The sequence below is a fragment of the Bufo gargarizans genome, chromosome 5, assembly GCF_014858855.1.
Source record: "Bufo gargarizans isolate SCDJY-AF-19 chromosome 5, ASM1485885v1, whole genome shotgun sequence".
Lineage (NCBI taxonomy): Eukaryota > Metazoa > Chordata > Amphibia > Anura > Bufonidae > Bufo > Bufo gargarizans.
Genome location: NC_058084.1, coordinates 428,175,450 through 428,203,243, shown reverse-complemented (window position 1 = coordinate 428,203,243; position 27,794 = coordinate 428,175,450). Strand labels below are relative to the sequence as shown.

The 27,794-nt window shown below is 48.3% G+C and overlaps 1 protein-coding gene across 3 annotated transcripts in view; it reads left to right on the top strand.

Annotated features, from left to right (window-relative positions):
* Window positions 1–27,794, top strand: part of EPC1 (enhancer of polycomb homolog 1) — a 95,382-nt gene that overhangs the window by 5,006 nt on the left and 62,582 nt on the right. The window contains exon 1 of one of the 3 annotated variants that reach the window (XR_006389949.1): window positions 24,023–24,528. The exons of 1 other annotated variant lie outside the window; for it this stretch is intronic. Coding sequence is in view for 1 of the 2 variants with exons in the window: in XM_044293131.1 (XP_044149066.1) it covers window positions 24,376–24,528 (153 nt within the window). In the remaining variant the exon portion in view is untranslated. Of the gene's footprint in view, window positions 1–24,022; window positions 24,529–27,794 lie in introns of those variants that run through there. One more of the 3 variants, XM_044293131.1, reaches the window with a different exon arrangement.

Genomic DNA, 27,794 nt, shown 5'->3' with positions numbered 1-27,794 from the left:
CGTCCCCATAACGGTGTCGTCCATTGTACTACCCAAAACAGTAAAGAAAAATGTCAGGGTTGTTAAAGAATCCTGCAGACACAAAACATGACGATATATACCGCTGTCTACGTACTAAAAAGTATACTTTGACCTAAATAATTGTTTCTACTTTTGAAATGGTGTGTGTGTGTGGTGTGTGTGTGTGTGTGTACCGCCAACCTAAAATGTGATGCACCAGAGAAGTTTATATAAGGCTCTCTAGTGTGCGAAGAAATGTAGAAAAAAATAAAATACACTGACATATGATTACTGGAGGTTACAGGCCCAAAGCCTGAGGCTGCACTACTGAGGGACCGGTAATGTTACCTTCTGATTTCTGTCTCCTGCAGTCTTGTTCTGGAGACATTGGGTGGATTCAGTCGCCGTCTGTTGTTTTCTACATCTACCTTGTAATACATATTGTGTGTCTGATCTATGTATGACCATAGATTTATTGGTGATTTATTCTATACATGTTTTTTGTTACCACGTATCTTTCAGATATTGTGCCTGGAGCTTCAGCTTCATATCACCATGGTGCCAACAGTCCAATTTGCAGGGACTGTCCTTAATTTTCAGAGCCTGTCCCTGCAAATGAAAGCTGTCCCAGGCCAAAAGCGTACGGGGCTTGTAAAAGCCTCGCCCATAAGTGGGCAGTCCTGGTGGGATTTGGGCGTTTTTCCCAGACGAGCTTACATGTCTCTAATTTACCAACTACACTAATGGTAAGTATGTATCGCCACATCATATCCTATATCCGTTTTTAAAACTCTCTGAAGCAAATCACATAAGATAGGCTGCTCCTTTGGCCAAGGGCCACGTGCTGGTTGTCACGAGCTTGACGCTCCCTGTGTGGCCCAGGTGAATACAGTGTTAGGATTGGGGTCACACATGGATTTTTTAGCAGCATTTTGTAGCCCTTATGATGAAGTAATGGGATTCTGCTTTGCTGAGATACAAATCTGAAGGTCCCCATACACAGAGTATCGTGGACTGATCTGGCCATTTTTAGCAGGTCTAGCCAAAAATCTATTGTGTATGGGGGGCTCCTGAAACTCCCCCAACAGGGGAGAAAACCTTGCATTTCACCGCCCAATCCTTTTTGTTCTCCCAGGAGATAAGCTGCCGCCCAAGGGTCAGTGGCTCTCCCCTGACTATGTATGCAGGACAGACAGATGCCAGCTGAACGAGCCTTTTGCCAGCAGATTTGTCCCTATGACACTGGCTGACCTGTTACATGTGCACTTGGCAGCTGAAGGCATCTGTGTTGGTCCCATGTTCATATGTGTCCGCATTGCTGAGAAACATGATGTTTTAATATATTCAGATAAGCCTCTAGGAGCAACGAGGGCGTCGCCATTACACCTAGAGGCTCTGCTCTCTCTGCAACTACCATGCCCTCTCCACTTTGATTGACGTGATGACTTTTTCACTGCCTCTCCCTGTCAATCAATGTGGAGAGGACGCAGCAGTTCCAGAGAGAGCAGAGCCTCTAGGTGTAACAGCAACGCCCTGTTGCTCCTAGAGGATCATTTGCATATATTAAAACATCCTTTTTCTCCACAGTGCGGGCACATATGAACATGGGACCAACACAGAGGCCTTCTGCTGCCAAGCGCACAAGTAACAGGTCAGCCAGTGTTATAGGGACAAATCTGCTGACTGATGCCCTTTAAGGGCTCATTTAAATAGGCAGATTATCAGGCTAATTATTGGTAACGAACGTTTATGGAAATGTTCTGCTGATCAACTGACCTGTAAGTGCAGCTAAATGAGCAGGCAAGCATCTGATCTTTGCCCATAAATGGGCCCCAAAGTGGTGTGATTCGCTGTCTGGAGGTTCATACATTAGTGCGGTTCATTTAGTTTTTTTGCAAAAAAAACCCACCAAGCTTCATGCGAGTAAAGCCGAATGCACGCGGCCATGTCCGCGGCCGAAAGCGGTCTGTGGTATGCCGGGCTGGATTCCTGTTCAGAGCAGGAGCGCACGGCGTCATTGGTTGCTATGATGCCGTGCGCTTCATGCCGCCGCTGCACTACAGTAATACACTCGTATAGTGTATTACTGTAGAGCAGCGGCGACATGAAGCGCACGGCGTCATAGCAACCAATGACGCCGTGCGCTCCTGCTCTGAACAGGAATCCAGCCCGGCATACCACCGCCATGTGCATTCGGCCTTAGGCTCGGTCTACAGGAACAAGTGCAGTGCTACATGGCAATCGCTGCTCACACGACTGGTATCGCGATCATAATCGTCACATAGCCCCATGATAAAGTTGGATAGTGGCCATAGCTATTAGAACCCCAGGATACTCCTTTTGCCATCCCCACCCCTCCCCTCAAAAGCCAAATCTGGGCTTGCACACAAACATCTTGACCCCTGTAAGGATTATGCAGGCGGTATGGTCAAATCACAACATTTTGCTGTAATTTTGAAGAGGACCTGTCACCTCTCCTGACATGTCTGGTTTAGTAACTACTTGTATTCCCCATGTAATAACTTCTGTAGCACATATTCTTATAGCTCTATGCTGTGCTACACCTGCATTATTCCTGCTAGAAGTTAACAAATACATTGGCAGCAGTCAAGGTACTGCTGGGTGTTACCAAACAAAAAGAAACTAAATGGTGTGGCAGCACACAAACAGGTTGTTGCATCAGAACAATCCCTGGCAGCTCAAGGGGAGTGTCCTTTCCCGGGGCGGGAGGTGCAAATTTTGCTGTAGCTCTCTCCCTATCAGTTGAAGGATAAGGGCTCTTTCACGCTTGCGTTCTTTTGTTCCGGCATAGAGTTCCGTCGTCGGGGCTCTATGCCGGAAGAATCCTGATCAGGATTATCCCCATGCATTCTGAATGGAGAGAAATCCGTTCAGTATGTCTTCAGTTCAGGACCGGAACGTTTTTTGGCCGGAGAAAATACCGCAGCATGCTGCGCTTTTTGCTCCGGCCAAAAATCCTGAACACTTGCCGCAAGGCCGGATCCGGAATGAATGCCCATTGAAAGGCATTAATCCGGATCCGGCCTTAAGCTAAACGTCGTTTCGGCGCATTACCGGATCCGACGTTTAGCTTTTTCTGAATGGTTACCATGGCTGCCGGGACGCTAAAGTCCTGGCAGCCATGATAAAGTGTAGTGGGGAGCGGGGGAGCAGTATACTTACCATCCGTGCGGCTCCCAGGGCGCTCCAGAGTGACGTCAGGGCGCCCCACGCGCATGGATGACGTGATCACATGGACACGTCATCCATGCGCATGGGGCGTTCTGACGTCATTCTGGAGCGCCCCGGGAGCCGCACGGATGGTAAGTATACTGCTCCCCACTACTACTATGGTAACCAGGACTTTAGTAGCGTCCTGGCTGCCATAGTAATACTGAATGCATTTTGAGGACGGATCCGTCTTCAAATGCTTTCAGTTCACTTGCGTTTTTCCAGATCCGGCGTGTAATTCCGGCAAATGGAGTACACGACTGATCCGGACAACGCAAGTGTGAAAGAGGCCTAAGGGTACTTTCACACTTGCGTTGCTAGATTCCGGCAGGCAGTTCCGTCGCCGGAACTGCCTGTCGGATCCGGCAATCTGTATGCAAACGGACAGCATTTGTAGACGGATGCGGATCAGTCTCACAAATGCATTGAAAATGCCGGATCCGTCTCTCTGGTTGTCATCTGGAAAAAAGGATCAGTTTTTCCGGAACACTTAGGGCCGGATCCAGCATTAATGCATTTCAATGTAAAATAATGTCAGATCCGGCAAGTGTTCCGGAATTTTGGACGGAGAACATACCGCAGCATGCTGCGGTATTTTCTCTATCCAAAAACAGTGACTGAACTGAAGACATCCTGATGCATACTGCACGGATTGCTCTCCATTCAGAATGCATTAGGATAAAACTGATCAGTTTTTTCCCACTATTGAGCCCCTAGGACAGAACTCTATGACGGAAAAGTTTAACGCAAGTGTGAATGTACCCTAAAACTGAGCATGTGCGACCTTCTCAGTAAGTAGGACAAAGACATAAGAAAATAAACAAACAGCAGTTGGCGCTATAAAGATACATTTTATTAAATAACTCGGCTATACTAAATGTAATTACAAAAGTATTCAGATGCAGGTGCTGGTTTGAAAATTGTAGAACATTTTTCGTGGGACAACCCCTTTTAAAAAGAAGTAAAAAATGTTTTTTATTTTTTTTTAAAAGAATAGAAACTTTTACTCTTATCTGGTTCTTTTATTATTTGGAAAAATTGAATAAAAGTAATATACTACTCATAACTGGTATCATTGCATCTAGGTGGTATCCGACCCTTTCTATACAATAATCATGTTAGTTATCTCACACACTGAATGCAGTAAAAAAATTAAAATAAAAAACACAGTGACAGAATTGCAGTTTATGGTCATCCCATAAAGAATGGCGATTAAAAGTGTCATGCATCTGAAAGAACCAACACACCGCTCCACCTCAGAAAAATAAAAATGTTTTTCGATTGGGGACAAAAAAAAAGGTGGATTTTATGATGTAAAAGTAGTAAAACATCAAAAATACATAAGTTTGGTATAGTACTAATAAAAAAAAAATTTGTTATCATGACATGACAACTGCATGGCGAGTCATACTTATGAAGCCCTGTGCTACTTTCTCTGACCAATATTATAGTATAGTGTCATGAAAAATAGTTGGGATGTCCATTTCGCAAAGGCCAGACTGTTCCTGCATAGAATGCCGGGAATCAACTGGACAAAACACAGCCGATTCTCGGCATACTTGCAGCTGGATCTCTGCCAAACCCAATCATAGTTAATGGGGCCGCCAGGCATTCCGGTAGTATCCGGCAATGACGTATACAGAGAGCTCAAGCAGGCTGTTCTCTGCCGGACCAGCCTCCCGGGATGCTGTGCTGCAAATGTGAACGCAGCCTTATTTATTAGGGACACAATGACAGATTTAACAATAAGGCGCAGAGTACGCCCCATTGCTAAATCTATCACATACTGCCCTGGTGTAAAGGAGTTCTGAAAAATGACAAGTGGAATCCGAGTGGTTGGCCATACATTGGAGATAATGATCAACCGCACTGCGGCCGATCAGTCGTCCGTGGGATTGTTCGTACGAATGATCCCACGAAATAAACTGCCAGACCAGGGAATCATTATTCTTTTTTTTTTAAACTGACTCCCTGATGCTTGAGCACAATGGCAAGTGATCGGCTGAATTCACCCAATCATGCCATCAACATGCAGTTTAGGCCCCATGCACACGGCCGTGTTTCACAGCCGTGTGCGGGCCGTGGAACCGCGGCCTGGATCCCTCCTGAGAGCAGGAGCGCACGGCGTCACTGGTTGCTATGACGCCGTGCGCTCCCTGCTGCCGGCACAGTACAGTAATACACTGGTATAGATCGTACCAGTGTATTACTGTATTGCATAAGCTGATGAACGGCCGAAGTTTTCAGCATGGCCGTTGACAATTGCGAATATTTGTTTGCGCTGTTTTTTCAAACGACAGTCGGCCAGCATTGTCGAAATCAGCCACCTTAAGGCCTCATGCACACGACCGTTGTTTTATTCCGTGTCTGTTGTGCCGTTTTTCGTGATTTTCTGTGGACCCATTGACTTTCAATGGGTCCGTTCAAAACTCGGCTAATGCACCGTTTGCCATCCGCGTTCGTGATCCATGGTTCCAGTCCGTCAAAAAAATATAACCTGTCCTATTATTTTTGCGGAAAACGGTTTGCGGACCCATTCAAGTCAATCGGACCGTTAAAAAAAACGCGGAGGCACACAAGATTGTCGTCCGCGTCCGTTTTTTTTCCTATCATTTGCATGCCAATCCTGCCTTAGACTTTTTTTTACTTCCTTTTTATGTCTGGTGGTCCTCCAAAAATAAAGGAAGACACACGGAAACAAAAACGGAAACGGATCACGGAACAACGGAACCCCATTTTGCAGAACGGAACGTGTGCATGAGGCCTAAGCCAGTTTTGCTAAATCTCCCCCACTGAAAAACAAACAAAAAAAAAAAAAAACTCCCGGGCAAAGTCCGCAGTGTTTGGATTGGGAGTACATAGTACAGTACAGTTGCCTGAAGCCTTGTTGGTAACGTGGCTGCCACAGTCATCACTAGTGAAAATAATACCGTGGGTCCTTGACTCAGCCACTTTGCATCTTACCAGTTTTGCAGACAGATGTATTGCAATGCAATCACCTGGATAAGATATTGTTACCTAATGGCGGTAGATATTTAGTTTCAAAAAACATTTATTTGGGGTTTTTGCACAATAAAAAGGAAAGCAATTACATGAAAAATTCACATAACAGGTGACATATTACAAGTACGTCTCTTGGGTTTATACATAGAGCATAGCACAATAAGCAATGCATGTTATGGCAGAATAAGTAAGAATATATCAATCTGACAGACAGAAGCTCAGATCATAGGGAAATACTATAATGGCGGAAGATATTTGGGGTTATTTACAAAGACCAGCGTTGTTTCCTCCCCCAGCGCTTGTAGAGAATGCGCCTAATTTGACGAGGATCAGGCTTGTAATAAAATTAGGTGCACTGCCGGCAGTCTGTGCACCTGGAGTAAAAAGCCCTGACTGGAGTCATTTTTACCCCGCTTTTATGTTTGTTTCCAGGCCTAAATGTGTCAGGGGTGCTGGCTCAGACCCCCACCACTCCTAAGTGGCGAGCACAGCACAAAAACACCCTGCTACAAAATATTTTTGCACTGGCATTTAAAAAGTCGCAAAAAGGGGTCTTGTGACTTTTTTAGGGCAAAAACTGACGCAGCACCAGCTGTAAAATGACCCCCATTGTGTTGCCATATAGCTCCCAACTTTCACACTACTCTAGAACAGACTAAGGGCACATGCACACAAATAGCAGTCCGCAATGCACAAGCACTGTCTGCGTGCACGCCGTTTGCGGACCCATTCACTTGAATGGTCCTCGGTCTGCAAGATACGTTCAGCACCACAAAAAAATAGAACATGTTCTATTTTTTTGGGTCAATGCGGAGGCACAAACTAAAATCTCACAGAAGGGCTTCGTAGTTCTTCCGATCCGTGCCTCCGCTCCATATCTTACAGACTGCAGACCCATTCAAGTCCGTGGGTCTGCACCCATGACATGGAGCGCATACGTCTGGTGCCCATATAGGCTACTTTCACACTTGCGTTCTGAGCGGATCCGTCTGGTATTTGTACAGACGGATCCGCTCCTATAATGCAAACGATGGTATCCGTTCAGACGGACCCGTTTGCATTATATTTTACTAAAAAAGTCTAAGTACAATTTGTATTCAGACGGATCCGTCCAGACTTTACATTGAAAGTCAATGGGGGACGGATCCGTTTGAAAAATGCACCATATTGTGTCACCTTCCGCCCCCATTGACTTCCATTCTGGACGGATCCGTTTGCCTCCGCCTGCTGAGCGGAGGACAGACGGTGCCAGACTGATGCATTCTGAGCGGATCCGCATCCACTCAGAATGCATTGGGGCAGTACGGATGCGTTCGGGGCAGCTTGTGAGAGCCTTCAAACGGAACTCACAAGCGGAGCCCCGAACGCTAATGTGAAAGTAGCCTAATGCGGATCCGCTCTTTGTGTCCGCAATACAGGCACGGGGCACACACGCTCCTGTGTATGAGCCCTTAAAGTGGATCGGTCACCATATGGTGCAGGTGCATACATGGAGTCTGCTATATTCTTGAAGACTGCGCTCTCGCCGCCCCTCTCACCACAGAGGCATATACAGCAGCCGTCACACACACGTCATGCGACAGACAATCTCTGGCCACATGGGAAACCGGATCTTCCTGATATCGCATCTCCTGCTGCCAGCGGCACATTTTGGCAGCATATGCAACTGCAGATATCAGGATGGCCTTGGTGCTTCAATGCTTTTACTATATTGTTCATGTGACCATTTTTCTGGTCGTTGTGGGAGGAAGAAGAATTTACTTTTTCCTTTGATGGGAAAACTTCTCATATTTAGTAAAATGGCATTATCAGCAGACAAATAAAATGTCAGACAACTGCCTTGGAAGACGTCTGGCGGCCATGCAGAGATTATATCGTATTCCTCTAATTCTACTCTTTAGCAATAGATGTATTCTTCTCATTCAGTATAGGATACAATCTGTGCTGTTGCAGGTAGTCTGTGTATTATAGCACTACATACAGTCATATTGTGCTGATACAGATATGACGTCAGGGGGTCTGCATTAGGCCTCGTTCACGTGTACGTGAAAAAAGCGTCCTTATTTAATCAGTGACAGATACGTGGATGGTCAGTGTGTCCGTTTTTACCCTCCGTGTATCATCTGTAGGCCTCTTTCACACGAGCGTGACGGATTGGCTCTGGGTGCGTTCAGTGAACCTCGCACCATTTTGCAAGCAAGTTCAGTCAGTTTTGTCTGCGATTGCGTTCAGTTATTTCCGCACGTGCGTGATAAAAAAATTGAAGGTTTACAAACAACCTCTCTTAGCAACCATCAGTGAAAAAGCGCATTGCATTCGTACTTGCTTCCGGATGCAATGCGTTTTTTAAGCAGCCCCATTCACTTCTATGGGGCCTGGGCTGCGTGAAAAACGCTGAATATAGAACATGCTGCATTTTTCACGCAACGCAGAACCGATGAGTGAAAAAAAAACAGTGCACAGACCCCATTGAAATGAATGGGTCAGGATTCAGTGCGGGTGCTATGCGTTCATGTCACGCATTGCACCCGCACGGAAAACTCGTTCGTGTGAAAGGGACCTAATCCACGGATGTTGCTCAGCTGAAAATTAAATTTTCAAGAGCATTTTCTTTCTTCGGGAAAAGCGGACGCACCACTGATGCCGTGGGTTTGTTCACATCTATGGTCAGTAAATCAGGTGTGTTCCGGCAAAGTAACAGACTACCGGAGTTACTGTATTTACCATAATCGGACACCGCCAGGCACCGCTGGATCCACTATAATGGGAGCCAGCTGATTTCCAGCAACAGTGCCTGCTTTCTGCTGTGTGCCGAGACAGACTAAGGGCTCATGAACACAAACGTATGTATTTTGCGGCCTGCAAAACACAGATCCGCCAAAAATATGGATGACATCCGTATTGCATGCGTTTTATTGTGGATCCATTGTAACTATGCTGATCTCTGTCCTCCAAACGGACAAGAATAGGACATGTTCTATCTTTTTTGTGAAATGCAATGGACACCGAGTCTTTTGCGTACCTATTGGAGTGGTTCCGCATACAGGCCGCAAAAAAAACAACAAACGGACACGGGTAAAAAAATAAGTTCATGGCCATGAACCCTAACATAGCTGGAAAATTGAGATGTGACCCTAACCTTATGTATACTAACTAGTAATAAATGTACTGTAGTACAATGGTAACATCAGCATAGGTCTCTTTCACACAAGCGATACGGATGGTGTCAGGATCTGTACAGAATAAGGCCTCGTGCGAACGACAGTATTTTTTTTTTGCGGTCCGCAAAAAGGGGTTCCGTTTTTGTTTCTGTGTGTCTTTATTTTTGGAGGATCACCAGACATGAAGGAAAGTAAAAAAAAAAATCTAAGTCAAGTTTGCCATGCAAATGATAGGAAGAAAACGGACGCGGATGACAATCTTGTGTGCCTCTGCGTTTTTTCACAGACCCATTGACTTAAATGGGTCCGCGAACCGTTTTCCGTGAAAAAAAATAGGACAGGTTATATTTTTTTCACGGACTGGAAACACGGATGACTGATGCGGATGACAAACGGTGCATCAGCCGAGTTTTTCACGGACCCATTGAAAGTCAATGGGTCCGCAGAATATCACGGAAAACGGAACAACGGACACAACGACGGTCGTGTGCATGAGGCCTAAAACTAATGGCTTTGCACACAAGTTCAATCAGTTCTGTCTGCAATTGTGTTCAGTGTGTGCGTTTTTCTGTCCGGATTGCATGTGTTTTTCACGAGCGGGAAGAAAAACTGAAGCATAACAATCTACATCTCCTAGCGACCATCAGTGGAAAACACATTGCATCTGGAGGCCTTCCGTTTTTCACACAAGCCCCATTCACTTCTATGGAGCCAGGGTTGCGTGAAAAACGCAGAATATAGAAGATGGTGCAATTTCTCCTGAACGCAGAGATGATGCGTGAAAAACGATCATCTACACAGACCCATTGAGGTGAATGAGTCGGGATTCAGACCAGATGTTGTCCGATCACAACACCCATCACATCCAGACAGAAATCTCGCTTGTGTGAAAGAGGCCTAAATAATCAAGCTACTTGGATCATAAAATGTTTACTGCTATACAATATTCGAACAAAAAAACTTTTCTAAATGATGATATTCTTCCTGTTCTCTCTGGCGGTTCTGAGGTTACTGCTCAGCGGTGAACGTCCTCCTGTGGCCTTCAGAGGAGGAACTTCATTACTGAGACTGTGCAGCATGAAGATACATGATCTGGCCGCACACGTTAGATTGGGCATGTTGGATTCAACTGTCTGATCCTTTTATTAAGCAGGCATTCTCCACTCTCCTATTCATTACATATTCATGCTTGGCTGAGCATACAAATGTATGGGAGGATTGGAAGAGATAGTGGTCATCACTGTTTTTTGATAAATTGGCGGTCTTGGGCTTCGTTCACATCTCCGTTTGGAAATCCAGTAGGCTACTCCAGCACAGAGCAGCCTGCCAGATCCTCTACTTCAGCGCCGAATCCACATTGACTGCCATGAGGTCCGGCTACGATCCCGCGTAAAAGCTGTGTTTTGGCTAGACAAAAAACGCTGCATGCGGTGGATCAGGCAACTGGAATAATATATTTTTCTAAACTTTTCTAAATCCCTATGAAATGAAATATACAAGTTGTGCATTTAAATGGGTTCTCTGGATAGGTCAATTATATTAGATCGGTGGAGGTTCGACACCCAGCGCGCCCGGCCGATCAGCTGTCTCCCGTCTCTCTTCCAGGTCGTTGCTGCTATGTCTATGGTGAGCAGGAAGAGAGAAGGGAGACGGCCCTGCGCGCACCTTCCCTTCATACAGCTGATTGGTGGGGGTGACGGCCGATCTGATATTGATGACATATCCTGAGGATAGGTCATCAATATTAAAAGCTTGGTGAACCCCTTTAGGCTAGGTCTACACGACGACATTTGTCGCGCGACATTTTGTTGCACCAATGTCGCGCGACAATTTTTATAATGGCAGTCTATGGTGTCGCACTGCAACATGCAACATGCTGCGACTGCGACGCGACAGTCGCAGAAAATCCATTCAAGATGGATTTTTATGCGACTGTCGCGTCGCAGTCGCAACATGTCGCATGTTGCAGTGCGACACCATAGACTGCCATTATAAAAATTGTCGCGCGACATTAGTGCAACAAAATGTCGCGCGACAACTGTTGCGCCCTATCTGTCGCGCGACTTTTTGTCGCGCGACAAATGTCGTCGTGTAGACCTAGCCTTAATGTGTCTAACCACTGGGAACCCCACCACCAAAAATGTGCTCAGACTCCAGTCAGTATTCTGCTGCCGTACCGGCCACTTACACTATAACTATTTTATTTGTAAACATTAAAAAGTTTTTCCACTAATTTTAGTTATCCGTGATCAACAGGATGGGGATCAGTGTCTGACAGCTGGGACCACCACTGGTCATGAGAAGGGAAGATCCCGTGTTCCCCAGTTTGAATGGAGCAGTGGGTATACTTGTCTGCTGCCACTTCATTCAACTCTATGGGACCCTCCAGAGTGTTATCTACCCTCCAGATTTATCAAACCTCACACAATAAGGCCTCCTGCACACAACCATTTTTTCCCCCCATTTACAGGGCATTTTTTGCGTTCTGTATACGGTCCATATACGGAACTATTCATTTCAATGGTTCCGCAAAAAAACTAAAATATACTCCGTATGCATTCCGTTTCCATTCTGTTGAAAAATAGAACATGTCCTATTATTGCCCGCAAATCATGTTCCATGGCTCCATTCAAGTCAATTGGTCCGCAAAAAAAACGGAACACATACGGAATGTACTCCGTATGTCTTCCGGATCCGTTCTCTTTTTTGCGGAACCATCTATTGAAAATGTTATGCCCAGCCCAATTGTTTCTATGTAATTACTGTATATGCCATATGGAAAAACAGAACGGAAACAAAAAACGGAACAACGGATCCGTGAAAAACGGACGCAAAAGACTGAAAAGGCCACACTGCCGTGTGCGCCCCGTGGTCATGGTGTGCAATGCACGAACACCGTCCATGGAGCAGCCGCAGTGGATCGCGGACCCATTCACTTTTTTCACCGGCCGTTCCGCAAAAAGATAGGACATGTTCTGTCTTTTTGTGGAACGGACGTTCGGGACGAAACCCCATGGAAGAACTCGGTAGTGCTCCCGTAGGGTTCCGTTTCGTGCTTCCGTTCCACACCATTCTGCATCTCCGGATTTGCGGATCTATTGAAGTGAATGCGTCCGCATCCGTGATGCGGAATGGCCACGGAACGGCGCCCGTGTATTGCGGAGCCACAAATGCGGTCCGAAATCCGGCAATGGGAAGCACACGTTTGTGTGCAGGAGGCCTAAGGGTCATTATTAAGGTTCACTTGGGTAGGGGTTGGCGTAGACTTCAGTTTCTGGCACATGGATTGCCTGAGATGTGACTAATTTATTAAGAGGCATCGACCAAGGAGATCTGTCATTTTACCGGACCAAATAATCCTCCATGCAGAACTTTTTTCCGATATTTTGACTGATGAAATATATGACAAGAACCCCAAGAGGAGCCTGCAACAGAGATGTGAACTCATCCTAAGGCCTCAAGCACACGACCGTTCAGTTTTTTTTGTGGGGCTACGGAACGGAGCAATGGATGCGGACAGCACACGGAGTGCTGTCCGCATCTTTTGCGGCCCCATTGAAGTGAATAGGTCCGCACCCGAGCCGCAACAACTGTGGCTCGGATGCGGACTAGAACTACGGTCGTGTGCATGAGGCCTAAAGGACATCTAACAGAATACTAGCTTTTTTCATTTAGTGCTACTGCCACCTCATTTTTTATATGTAGGAAAAGTGATTTTAAGGGTTTTATTTTATGTTTTAGGGTCCTTTCACACTAGCGTTATTCTTTTCCGGCATAGAGTTCCGTCCTAGGGGCCCAATACCGGAAAATAACTGATCAGTTTTCTCCCCATGCATTCTGAATGGAGAGTAATCCGTTCAGGATGTCTTCAGTTCAGTCTTTTTGACTGTTCAGGACGGAGATAATACCGCAGCATGCTACGGTTTTATCTCCAACCAAAAATCCGGAACACTTGCCTGAATGCCGGATCCGGCATTTTTTCCGATAGGAATGTATTAGTGCCTGATTCGGCATTCAAAATACTGCAATGCCGGATCCATCCTTTATGCGCAGAACGAAAAAAAAAAATTAAAAAAAATGCCAGATCCATTTTTCCGGATGACACCGGAAAGACTGATCCGTCTTACAAATGCATTGAAATGCCGGATCATGATCCTGATCAGTCTTACATATGCCATCAGTTGGCATACGTTTTGATAAACTGGATTATCAGAAGATAGAAAACATCTATTGCTGGAACAAAGGCAGATCTGGAAATAAGGTACTAAGTGCTATTAGGCCATGGCTTTACTGCAATAGTGATTATCCTGGTGACAGATTTCCTTTCAAGGGGCAGGCTGCTGTGGATGACACGGTTAAGGGCGTGGAGTGCTGTGGAGGTCACAGTTCAGGGGGCAGGTAGGGTGGCCATTCAGACCACCCTCAAAAACCCCGCCCCCAGGTCTCAACAAGACACGCCCCCTTCCCACTCTGCAGCCGATGGGGATTAAAAAAATGAAGGTAAAAATCAACTTCTGTCAGTCACCCTTCCTCCCACCCCTGCAGCTCACACTCAGACAGCACAGTGCTGCTGTCTGAGAGTGAGCTGTTCAAAAGGACATCCCTGTGTCCATCCAGGCCCTACGGAGGACAGGGAGTCTGAAAGCCGGCCTGTCCTGCCTAAAACCGGACCTCTGGCCACCCTAGGGGCAGGCTGCTGTGGAGGTCACAATTAAGGGGACGGTCTGCTATGGAGGTCAGTGTTAAGGGGCAGATTGCTGTAGAGGTCACTGTTAAGGAGACAGGGTATTGTGGAGGTCACTAATAAAGGGACGGACACTGTGGAGGTCACTGTTAAGGGGGCAGGGACTGGTGGAGGTCACTGTTAAGGGGACGGTCCGCTATGCAGGTCAGTGTTAAGGGGCGGGGTGCTGTAGAGGTTACTGTTAAGGGGGTGGGGTGTTGTAGAGGTCAAATTTTAAGTGAACAGAGCTCTGTGGAGGTCACTGTTAAGGGGGCGGGTTATTGAGTAAATGACTGTTAAAGATGACTGTTAGAGATGCGGGGTACTGTGGAGGTCACTAATAAAAGGGCAGCCGCTGTGCAGGTCACTTTTAAAGGAGAGGGTGCCGTGAATGTTTCTGCTAAGGGGGAAGCCACTGTGGAGGTCAATGTTAAAGGGGCGGGCACTGTGAAGATCACTGTTAAGGGAGAAAGGGACTGTGGAGGCCACTATAAAAGGGGCAGCGGGGTACTGTGAGGTCACTGTTAAGGGAGTGGGGTAATGTGTCAATCACTGTTAAAGGGGCAGTCGCTGTGAAGGGGGCCGGGAATGGTGGAGGTCACAGTTAAGGAGACTGTAACCTATGGTCAGTGTTAAGGGGGCGGGCCCCGGTGGATGTCGCTGTCAAGGGGGTGGGGTGCAGTGGAACTCGCTGTTAAAGGGGCAGGCTGCTGTGAAGGTCAAAGTTAAGGGGGTAGGCTGCTGTGGAGGTCCCATTTTAAGGAGACGGGGCACTGTGGAAGGGGGTCAGTGTTAAGGGGTGGGGGGCTGTGGAGGTCACTGTTATAGTGGATACTGTCTATCTTTTAAGGACACACACAAACATTAAATGAAATAGATCAATCATACCCGTGCAAAGTTATATATATATATATATATATATACACACACAGCGCTGACCACTGAGGAAGTAGGAAACTAGGGGGGGAAAAATAGTGCTATCTGGGCTCCATATATGGAATACTACTCCAGTATTTCCCCAGTTAGTAGTCCAACTATTCTCTCTCCCCCTCTCTAGATCAGTGCTCAGATTTGCCCTGAAATAAGTTGTCAGGACTGCAGTGCATGGACGAGTCCCCTCGTTAGTACAGCAGTCCAGACCATGTATTTCAGCACAGCTTTGAGACCTGACAGTGGGGGAATGGGAGGAGGGGAATGATCTGGACTCCTCATGTGTAATAATCCAAGATTGTGGCGACCGATTCCAATTAAACTATGTATACAATGTGCTGTATTCAGCAAAACTAATGTCTTATGTAACCCTGCAAACAGGAAGGTCAGTCCATCGGTCCCGGTTATGACACTAAGCATGGAACCGACTCATCCAGCCAACTGTAACTGATAGGTGCCAGATCATCAGTTCTTCTTTATTATCCGCCATCAGGGGCACAAGCCCACTGTGCCACGCCCCCACCCTTCAGTGAATGGGGGACTGTTGAAAGGGGTTAATACCTACTGTGAAGGGCCTAGCCGTCTTGGCAACCCCACAGATCATCCCCCCCCCCCACCCCACCCCACTTGTACTTGTTCCGCTTATCCGCTACTTGCGGGCTGCGTGGGCATGAGTTCAGTCAATTCGGTGCGCAATTCCATCCTGCGGCGCGTGATCCCGGGATCACGCGCCGCAGGACGGGATTGCGCACCAAAGTGACTGAACTCATGCCCGCGCAGCCCCTCAAGTAGCGGAACAAGTACAAGGGGGGTGGGAAATAGCCAAATAAATTTAAAAAAATGCTACCAGGCCAGCATAACATTCGGGGCACTGGACAAAACATCGGGGAATCAAGACCCGAATGTTTTGACCTAACGACGCCCCTGTCCCCATTGATGGAAATAAAATATACCGTACTTGTACAAACAGAATAGACACCACCTAGGGCAGGCATGGCCAACCTGAGGCTCTCCAGCTGTTCTGAAACTACAACTCCCACAATGCCCTGCTGTAAGCTGATAGCTGTTGGCAGTCTGGGCATGATGGGAGTTGTAGTTTTGCAACAGCTAGAGAGCCTCAGGTTGGCCATCCCTGACCTAGGGCTAAATTCACATCGGCAGCAGATGTTCTGGCAGTATCCTCCTTCACAGATTGCGGGATACGCTGCATGTAATGGTATAATGTCCAGCAGAATGCTGGTATTCACGCCAAACACCTTATGGATCCCCATTATAGTGAATGGGATCCGTCCGGCACAGGCATATGCCAGATCCGTTATTCTCTTTCAATACTGGAATAGAATACTAGAGATTAGACACATGTGAACCTATGGGGCCATGTGGGAAGGGGTTGGCCTACTGGGAGATGAACTGGCACCAGTTTACTCTATAAAGTGGAGAGGTATGCTAAATCTTCCAGGGGTTACTTTTTTATTTCAAGATGCTCTGCGGAGACAGTATGTGCCTGCAGCTCTCTGCCACAGGGGGGCACTGTTGTGTTGCTTTATTTTAGCAGTCGTCTTCTCTGGATACAGCGAGCAGGTGCAGCACACATGAATATAAAGCTTCATACAACGCAACAGCACACAGAATATACTGTATAATGTTACAATCACTATACGCATAAATGAGAGGTTCTTGGAATATTCGTAGAGTGAGTACGACCGTATTTCTGTTCTGCATCCGATCCGCATTTTTTCCGGAATAGATGCAGAGCCATACATTTCAAAGTGATAGAACATGTCCGCAAAACGGCAAGAATCTGACAAGAAACTACTGAGTCTCTGAGACTGCTGAGAAAATACTTGGCACCCAAGGCTACTTTCACACTGCCGTTTCTGGGTCCGCCTGTGAGATCCGTTTCAAGGCTCTCACAAGTGGCCCCAAACGGATCAGTTTAGCGCCAATGCATTCTGAATGGATAAGGATCCGCTCAGAATGCATCAGTTTGGCTCCGTTCCGCCTCCATTCCGCTCTAGCGTTTTGGTGTCCGCCTGACTGTGCAGAGCCAAACGGATCCGTCCTGACTTACAGTGTAAGTCAATGGGGACGGATCCGTTTACATTGCCACAATATTGGTGCAATTGTAAACGGATCCGTCCCCCATTGACTTTAAATGTAGTCAGGACGGATCCGTTTGACTTACACTTAGACTTTTTTTTTACTTAGTTATGCAGACGGATCCGTACTGAACGGATCCCAGCGTTTGCATTTATAGGTGCGGATCCGTCTGTGCAGATACTAGACGGATCCACACCTAACGCAGGTGCGAAAGTAGCCTAAGTGTCAATTAATGTTTAATAATGGCCCATCAGAAACCATATGTAAAGTTAGTAGTTATCCGTACTAACTAAGACCCTCAAGTTAAAGGGGTTATCCAACACATATAATGTCCCCCAAAATGCCCGGGCACCTCATACAGGTTATACTGCCCTGTTCCCTCCCTCGCGGGTTACAATAGGGAGGCTCGTTCCCGTTGCGGCTTGCTAGTGGCACTGGACACAGAGGAGATGCTGCGGTATTTTCTCCGTCCAAAATTCCGGAACACTTACCGGAATGCCGGATCCGGAAACTGCCTGCTGGATCTTCACAACGCAAGTGTGAAAGTACCCTTAGGGTCCATTCACACGTCCGTGATGTATTGCGGATCCGCAATACACCTGGCTGGCACCCCCCCATAGAACTGCCTATCCTTGTCCGGACAAGACAATTGCGGACAAGAAACGGACATGTTCTATTTTTTGCAGAGCCGTGGCCCGGAAGTTCGGGGCCGAGCTCCGGAAATGCGGAGAGCACATAGTGTGCTCTCTGCATCCATTCCTGCCCCATTGAGAATGAATGGGTCCGCACCCGTTCCCGATATTGCAGAACGGATACGGACCCATTTGTGGACATGTGAATGGACCCTTAGGCCTCCTGCGCACTGTTTTTTTTTTTTTTTTTTCTTCCCGTTTACGTTCCATTTTTTGCATTCCTTATATGGACCGTATACGGAACCATTCATTTCAATGGATCGGCAAAAAAAAAAAGAATGTACTCCATTGTATTCATTTCATTCAATTCATTTAAACTGGGGGGAGCAGCACTTGTTTTTTTTAAAAGAAGCAGCATGTCCTATCTTGAGGCAGACTCAGCGCTGAATTTCCCATTGAAATGAATATGAAGCAGAAAAAAACGGCTCCATAAAAGTCCATGCGTTTTAGTGCATTTTCCGAGCATTTTTTGGTGCAGATCTGCTTCAAAAACTTCAATCTGAAAACTCAGCTATGTATTGAACCCACTGGTTAAAAAAATGCATCAAAAATCGCATGAAAAAATAAGTTGTTTTTGTCCTGAAAATGTTTTTTAACCGTGTTTTTCAAAATCTGTTATGCTAACTGGCCCTTAGACTTAAAGAGGCGCCAAATGTTTCAAAAATTGTGTGACATTTGAAAAATTTGGTACAAATGACAATGCAGGCTCTGGAAAAAACTGACTTAAAAAATTCCCTGATGACAAATCTCCCCCAAAGGCCTCTTGCACACGACCGTATGCGTTTTGTGGTCCGCAAAAAATAGGGATGACGTCTGCGTGCATTCCGTATTTTGTGGAACTGAACAGCTGTAATGTATGGAAACATGAGGAATTACATCTCTATAGTTATCTGTTCACTGTAATGTATGAGCTGATCCACTCGTCGGTGGAATGGGGGGGTAGATGAGTATTCAAATTAGAGCTAATACGGGGCATCACTCTTTGGGGGGGTCCATTTTACGGGCGCATTATATTGTGTGAGGGTCACTTAGGTCTCATGCACATAACCGTAACCATTTTGCGATCCACAAATCGCGGATACGGGCCGAGCACTTGCTGCCATTTCTTGACTCCTGCAGAATTGTCCCACCGTTGTCCGCAAAACGGACGAGTATAGAATATGTTCTGTTTTTGCAGGACTGAGGAATGGGCATATGGGTGCGCACAGCACGGTGTACCCGCAATGTATAAGATTAGAAAAGTCTCATCCATCTCATCAATCCACGTGTTTTTTGGTGTGGATTTGGTGCAGAAACGCACAGAATTCTGTATTGAAAATTGTGTGAAATTTCTGCAAGACAGTCTTAGGCCTCATGCACACGACCGTGCTGTTTTTTGCTGACCGCAAACCACGGATCCGCAAAAAACGGAAGCCACCCATGTGCGTTCCGCAATTTATGGAATGGGCGGCCCATTGTAGACATGCCTATTCTTGTCCGCAAAACGGACAAGAATATGACATGCTATATTTTTTTTGCGGGGCCTCGGAACGGAGCAACTGATGCGGACAGCACACGGAGTGCTGTCCGCATCTTTTGAGGCCCCATTGAAGTGAATGGATCCGCACCCGAGTCGCAAAAACTGCGGCTCGGATGCGGACCCGAACAACGTTCGTGTGGATGAGGCCTTAGGGTTCATTCACACGAACGTATGGGGCCCGTGCTGCGGACCGCAATACACGGGCACTGACCGTGGGGCAGCCACATGCGGATCGCAGACCCATTAACTTGAATCGGGTCCGCAATCCATCCGTTCCGCAAAAAGATAAAACAAGTTCTATATTTTTGCGGAATGGAACACCAAAGGAGCACTCCGTAGTGCTTCCGTTCCGCATCTCCGGATTTTAATGGGTCCGCATCCGTGATGCGGAATGCACACGGCTGGTGACCCGTGTATTGCGGAACCACCGTATGCGGTCCGCAGCATGGGCACGGAGCCCTTACGTTCGTGTGAATGAGCCCTTAAAGGGGTTTTCCAAGGAGATTTAAAAAAGGGGTGGGGGGAGGCTATAAAATCAAAAAGAAGCATTACTCGCCTAAACCCATCGCCCACCGCTACCATTCTGAAGCTGCTCCAGTTCCCAGTGACCTCCACTTCCTATTTTGACATGCCAGGCCTGCCCAACCAGTCGCTGGACACAGAGGAGATGTCTGAACTGTTGGTTCCCTGCCAGTTATATGAGGGGAATGATTTCCGTCGCTAGGAGTAAAGACCAACGAGGGGACCAAGGAACCATCAACAAGGTGGACAGGTGCAGTGGTGGTCATTTGTTTTTTTTATTTTACACACTTATATAAAGTTTATATTATATTTATACTTATTACATTATATCTAATATCTATATACTGTATATTATACTTATTCTGCCAAACCTTATAGACATTATCATCATTCACTGTCCCCAGTGGGGCTTACACTCTAGTTATACTTCAGTTTTAGAATGTCAGGCAACTTTTTTAATACTATTGTGAATGGAGAAGGCAGTGGCTGGGAATCAGGGGTCACCAGAACCCCATTGTCCCAGTAGATGAGGTTCCCAAAGAGCAGTCCTCGGCTCTATCCGCTGGCTCCATAGACCAGTACACATGCCCGATTGCCGCTCCATTCAAACTTATCCTGTGAGGAGGAACACGGGGTCTTGGGACCCTGTTGTAGTGACCGGTGGGGCCCCCAGGGACGTTATCACCTATCCTGTGTGTAGGCAACAAATATGCCTTTAATGAAGTCCCATTTGTCAAGGAGATTAATCGCTGCTGAAAAGACGCGGCATATACCGCAATAAGTACCACAGTGCATAGTACCAGCTTCTGAGAGAGCTAGGAGAACCCTCCCAAAGTCATAGGAGGAGTATGGACCTATCCTGTACAACTAGGTAAGTTCAGGAGCACTGGGAAACTGTGGGACACGTAATGGTGGCCGTATTGGGTTGTACCCAGGTTTACCAGAAGGAATCCTAAGGTTTCAGGAGTCCTCTCTAATGCGCGCGCCCGATCGGGAGTCCTCTCTAATGCGCGCGCGCCCGATCGGAGTCCTCTCTAATGCGCGCGCCCGATCGGGAGTCCTCTCTAATGCGCGCGCCCGATCGGGAGTCCTCTCTAATGCGCGCGCCCGATCGGGAGTCCTCTCTAATGCGCGCGCCCGATCGGGAGTCCTCTCTAATGCGCGCGCCGATCGGGGTCCTCTCTAATGCCGCGCGCCCGATCGGGAGTCCTCTCTAATGCGCGCGCCCGATCGGGAGTCCTCTCTAATGCGCGCGCCCGATCGGGAGTCCTCTCTATGCGCGCGCCCGATCGGGAGTCCTCTCTAATGCGCGCCCGATCGGGAGTCCTCTCTAATGCGCGCGCCCGAGCGGGAGTCCTCTCTAATGCGCGCGCCCGATCGGGAGTCCTCTCTAATGCGCGCGCCCGATCGGGAGTCCTCTCTAATGCGCGCGCCGATCGGGAGTCCTCTCTAATGCGCGCGCCCGATCGGGAGTCCTCTCTAATGCGCGCCCGATCGGGAGTCCTCTCTAATGCGCGCGCCCGATCGGGAGTCTCTAATGCGCGCGCCGATCGGGAGTCCTCTCTAATGCGCGCGCCCGATCGGGGGTCCTCTCTAATGCGCGCGCCCGATCGGGGGTCCTCTCTAATGCGCGCCCCGATCGGGGGCTCTCTAATGCGCGCGCCCGATCGGGGGTCCTCTCTAATGCGCGCGCGATCGGGGGTCTCTCTAATGCGCGGCACGATCGGGGGCTCTCTAATGCGCGCGCCCGATCAGGAGTCCTCTCTAATGCGCGCGCCCGATCGGGAGTCCTCTCTAATGCGCGCGCCCGATCAGGAGTCCTCTCTAATGCGCGCCCGATCAGGAGTCCTCTCTAATGCCGCGCCATCGGGAGTCCTCTCTAATGCGCACGCCCGATCGGGAGTCCTCTCTAATGCGCACGCCCGATCGGAGTCCTCTCTAATGCGCGCGCCCGATCAGGAGTCCTCTCTAATGCGCACGCCCGATCGGGAGTCCTCTCTAATGCGCACGCCCGATCAGGAGTCGTCTCTGTAGCAGGGCTGGTGTGCGAGTGCACTATGGCTGTGGATATGCCATATATGTCTAGATGAGAATACCACTTTAAAGAACCCAGACAACCCCTTTTAAAAGGTTATTCTCACCTGTGACCTGTATCCCAGCCGTGTGCTCCCTGCACTTTCCTGTTCTGCACATCCCGCCCTGTGTTAAAATGCCTAGGAATTATTTTTTTTTGGGGGGGGGATGTAGGAACGGAAATACACATTGTTTTTGTGGCCCCCCATTGAAATGAATGAATCCTCATCTGATCTGCAAAAAATGCAGATGAAAAATACAGTGTGTATGGAGCCTCATCCACACAACAGGCCATACATGTCTGAGAACATGGGTCCCCCAACACTGTCCAGGAGGACGCCGCATCCAGACCGCAGCGCTCAGTGAATCCGATCCAGGGACTGCACGGTGTTTTATTTGCTGTATGCTGAAAAGTTCTTTGGTTTTCTAATTCCTTGCTGTTTTCAAGATCTTTGCTAGTTGTAAGTGAATATGCCCTAAAGAAGTTCTCCAGGATTTTCATACTGTTGGACTAGGCGGGCATGCTCAACCTGCGGCCCTCCAGCTGTTGCAAAACTACAACTCCCAGCATGCCCGAACAGCCTACAGCAGGGCATTGTGGGAGTTGTAGTTTTACAACAGCTGGAGGGCCGCAGGTTGAGTATGCCTGGACTAGGCCATGTGACGTCACTGACCCAGGAAGAGGCCGCAGCGTTCACGGAGTGATAGTGGGGGTGGCAGGAGTCAGACCCCCGCCAATCTGATATTAATGACCCATACTGGGGATAGGTCATCAATATCAACATCCCAGAGAACCTGCAATAAAGAAGTGGCAAGTACTTACTTGACAGATGCCGCTCAGTTTGCCCAGCCGCAGTGCTAACAACATGTCAATGACACGTGACTGCTGCAGCCAATCGCTGGCTTCAACAGTGCAGCTGATGAAGCCAGAAATTGGCTGCAGCGGTCACGTGTTGTTGATGTGACGTCACTGGTGCAGCTGGGTAAATAGCTTGGCCGGGAGAACCAAAGTGGGATCTGTCAGGTAAGTACTTAAAGGGGTTGTCTCTCTTCAGCAAATTGCCTTTATCACATAGAAAAAGTTACTACCAGGCACTTAACTAATGTATTGCGATTGTCCATGTTGCCTCCTTTGCTGGCTGTATTCATTTTTCTATCACATTATACACTGCTCGTTTCCATGGTTACGACCACCGTGCAATCCATCAGTGGTGGCTGTGCTTGCACACTATAGGAAAAATCACTGGCTGATGCGCACTCCCGGCCACTAGAGAGGCCAGCACTTTCTCCTATAGCGTGCAAGCACAACCACCACTGCTGGATTGCAGAGTGGCCGTAACCATGGAAACGAGCAGTGTATAATGTGATAGAAAAATGAATACAGCCAGCAAAGGAGGGAACATGGACAATCACAATACATTAGTCAGAGCCTTGTATTACCTTTCTGTACATGATAAATGCCATTTGCTGAAGTGGGACAACCCCTTTAACACTTATTTATTGCAGGCAGGGTTGTCTGTATTCCTCCTGAAACTAGACAACCCCTTTAAATGGCTTGTTTGATACCTACACAATGTAAGGGGTAACCAGGCATGGGTTAAAACCACACACCTGGTTCTAGCTCCGCACCGTGAGGTGCTGTCGCCATGCCCGTCACTGCTGAGGCCATTTATTGGGCGGTAGAAGGGAAGCGCATGTAGATGGCATGCCACGCCACACTTCTCGCTGGCAAGGTGAGGTTTTTTTTTAAGTGCATCCCCAACCCCCTAACCTTTTTATGTCTCTGACAACCCCTTTAAACAGTGCTGGACTAGATGGATGCAATCAAGACCAATATACAACCTCTGGCTGTAAAACTACCCATGCTTCCATTCACTGACAGCAAGCAGAGATGCTGCCAGCGTTGAGAATGTAAGATACGGTGTAGATGTGTTTAGGATCCCTGGACAGGGGCTCTGAGGAGAAGGCTGACACGTTACCGGAGGAGAGCTGCCGTCCTCCATCCATCACCTCACAGTCCAGGCTCTAGTATGAGGCGCGCCCCCGCCTGTCCGCTGCGCGCTCCCGGGCTCTGCGGCTGGCCCGGGCCCGGCGGACGCGCAGGCGCGCTATGCACTCTGGGAATGGCTGCGCAGCTCGGGTTGGCTGGGGGAGCAGACAGCGGAGTTTTAATGTCCGCCATGTTGGCCATGGCGTATTGAAGAGGGAGGGAGAAAGAGAGACACCGGAGCGCATAGAACCCCACAAAATAACACCCGAACCGAGCTACGGATAACCCGGAGCACCGGGAAAGGCGCCATTTTGATCACGGCGGCTGGTGGGAAAGCGGCGGCAGAGCACGGAGACCCCCCATGAGAGCATCGCGGCACGGGAGGATTTCCCCGCTCGTCGGTCGCATGGCTTTGTTGTGGTAGACAGAAAATGAGCAAATTATCGTTCCGGGCTCGGGCGCTGGATGCGTCCAAACCGTTACCCGTCTTCCGCTGTGAGGATCTCCCGGACCTGCACGAATATGCCTCCATCAACCGGGCCGTGCCCCAAATGCCCACGGGCATGGAGAAGGAAGAGGAGTCGGTAATAATTCTCATTTTCTTTACTGCCGTACCCCGGTATCGGCTCTGCGCAAGCTTGCACAAAATGGCCGCCATTTTCTCCTCACGGCCGCCTGAGGAGGAGGGGGGAGGCGAGGGTGGCGCAGCTGCCGCTCTGCTTGTGTCTACCGGCCCGCCAGCACCGGCCTCCGTTAGCCTGGCTCCTCTATAACGTACACGTGCCTTTCGTTGTGGTGACCGACCGTTTTATTGGGGTGAATTCCGAGCCGAAAGGCACAAAGGGGGTCACGTGACGGGGCCGCGGTCCGCCATTTTGTTGTGTGGGTTCCTGTCTTTGGGCTGGGCCTGTTTCTCGCTGTTTTGTTGAGGGGCGTGCAGTAGCGGCTAGAGGCCGCCGGGGGGAGCCCGAGAACGCTCGGTGCTCACCTTGTGGGATTGTTTGTGTACATCCAGGCTTGACAGCTGAGGCCTGGCCGCCTCCTCCTCCTCCTGGATGATGGGGGTTTGTGAAGAGGTTCAATGGAGGGATCATTTATGGGGACGATGCGACTGAATGAAAAGTGATCGGGCTAAATGATTGCCTTATGTTCTTAGTGGAATTAAACTGGCATAATGTAAAGTCAGCGTTTCTGCAGGGGCCTTCTATAGGAGTTGTAGCTGATCATAGCCTCCTATATAATATATGCTGCCCTGTGGTGTGCTGCTGATTTCTGTGTAAACTGCCCTAATGGTATATGAAATAAAATTGCATTAGAATATATTATGTCTTTGAGTTATCTGCTTGTATCTATGTGGGGCAATGCACAAGGTGCAAGGCCTTTCCTAGGTAGCACATCTGTATCCACCTCTGTCTTATGATACTGTTACAGCGTGTAACTCGTTACATTTCGGCAAGGTTTCCTACCATTGATGGAATATGCCCTAAATGTATGAGTTGGGATCTGACATCTGAGGTCTCTCCCGCTCAGCCCGCACCTCCGGCGTATGTATCGGCTGCGCTTGACATTTCCAAAAAGGCAACGGATGGACCGGTTAAGCCTCATTCACACGTCCGTGCTCAAATCTGTGAGCAGGTGGTCAGTGATGCATCCGTATGGGGTTGAGGGTCTGTTTTTTGCTGTCCGTGTTTCACTGACCCCACACAGCTGAAAAATAGAGCATGCATCCGTGCCGTAAACACGGATAGCGGTAAAACACTGATGTGTAAATACATTAAAATGAATGTGGATGTGTGCTGTCCGTGGAACACTGACATGTGAATGAGGCTTTATAGTCATAGGACCAACCATGGTGTATTTGATCCAATGTCAAGCACAGCTGGGAGGTCCGTCCCAGGCCCCCCCCCCGATCATATATTTTTAAGTTATCCCATCCATATGCCAGAAAAGTTTGTGATGGGAAAACTGTTCCTCAGATTGCATCTTCCGATTTAAAGGGGTTATGCCATAACGGACAGCGAGGGAGATTTATCAAAGCTGGTGTAAAGTAGAACTAGCTTAGTTGCCCATAGCAACCAATCAGATTCCAGCTTTCATTTTTCAGGGCTCCTTTGGAAAATGAAAGGTGGAATCTGATTGGTCAGTTTTCCTTTTCACCAGTTTTAATAAATGTCTCTACACGATGGCTGATAAATGCCTGATCTCTGGGGGCCCCGCAACCGCAGTGAGGAGAGCTGTGAGTGGAGGTCAAGCACACATGATGCTGCTCCATTCAGTATCTAGGGGATGACCGGAGCAGTACTCCGCTATCTATCTTAGGGCTCATTCACGCGACCGTATGAATGAGTCTGCAATTTTGCGGAATGGTTGCGGACCCATTCATTTCAATGAGGCCACAAAAGATGCCGAGAGCAGACTGTGTGCTGTCCACATCCGTAGTTCTGTTCCGCGATCCCACAAAAAATATAGAGCACGTGCTATTCTTCACAACTGCGGACAAGAATAGGCATTTTCTATGATGGCAGCGGCCATATGCGGTGCGCAGAGTGCACATGGGTCCGTGTTTTGCGGATCCGCTAAACACTACGGTTGTGTGAGTGTAGCCTTAGTCCTAGTGACAGGACACAAGCCTTACTCCATTTAAAGCTCTCCTCGCTGTGGTTGTGGGGCCGCCGTCCATCAGACATTTATTATCTAATGGTCATTGTGGGACCACCCCTTTAAGGAAAGGCCTGTAAGAATGAGTGTGGGCTGACTGGCTGCCGGGGGCATCAACACCACGTTTGCCAGTTTTGTCCCTGTAATGTGTGGTTTTCATCCATTGTGTAGTTCTCAGCCAGGCCTGGTCCCTTTACTGGTACAGAATGTGTGATTGACCAGCAGCGGTCTCCTCCGTAATGGCTCTTCAGATCTGTCCAATGATCGTGGTATTTCTATCATGTACGCACAATAAATGGCTGTCAGTCATATCTGAGGCATCTGTTTATTGGGGAAGGGGGTGACTATAGGATCTGATGGGTGGAAATCTACAATTTTTCAACGCCTTTCCACAATTGCTGGTAAAATAGAATCCAATTACAATGGTAACTGTCAGCCTTTAGCCACCAAATTGTACTGCCACAGTCCAGCTCAGCCAGTGGGAAAAGTAGCTAGGGGGAGGGGGGGGGGCTGCTTTAGATGCTGCTATCTCCTGAAAGGTAGAGGCTAGAAACATGCAACTGGTCTTGTTTGAAAGCTGGCATTTAGGCTCATACACAATGACAGCTAAAGTCCAAGCAACAGAGGAGAAATCACTGTTAGGCTCCATTCACATGTCCGGAACGTGTCTTGCGGAACCGCAAAACACGGAAAGCGGCAATGTGCGTTCCGCATTTTGCGGACAGCACATTGCCGGTACTAATAGAATATGCCTGTTCTTGTCCGCAATTGCGGACAAGAATGGGACATGTTCTATTTTTTTGCGGAACGGAAGTGCGGATCCACAATTCCGTGTCCGGGCAGCACATTGTGCTGCCCCATAGGAATGAATGGGTCCGCAATTCAGAATTGCGGACGTGTGAATGGAGCCTTAGGCTACTTTCACACTAGCGGCAGGCGACCCCGGCAGGCTGTTCCGGCAGGTGAACATCCTGTTGGATCCGTCATGTCACTAGAGTCACGTGTGCCCCCAGACTGCCGCTTCATCCCCATTGACTATATAATAGGGGTAGGGGCGCAGTTCTGGCGGCAGCGCACGCCGAGAAGCAGCCGGACAAAGAGTACCTCATGCAATACTTTTAGTCCGGCCGCCTCTCGGCGTGCGCTGCCGGAACTCCGTCCCCACCTCCATTATAGTAAATGGAGACAGAGC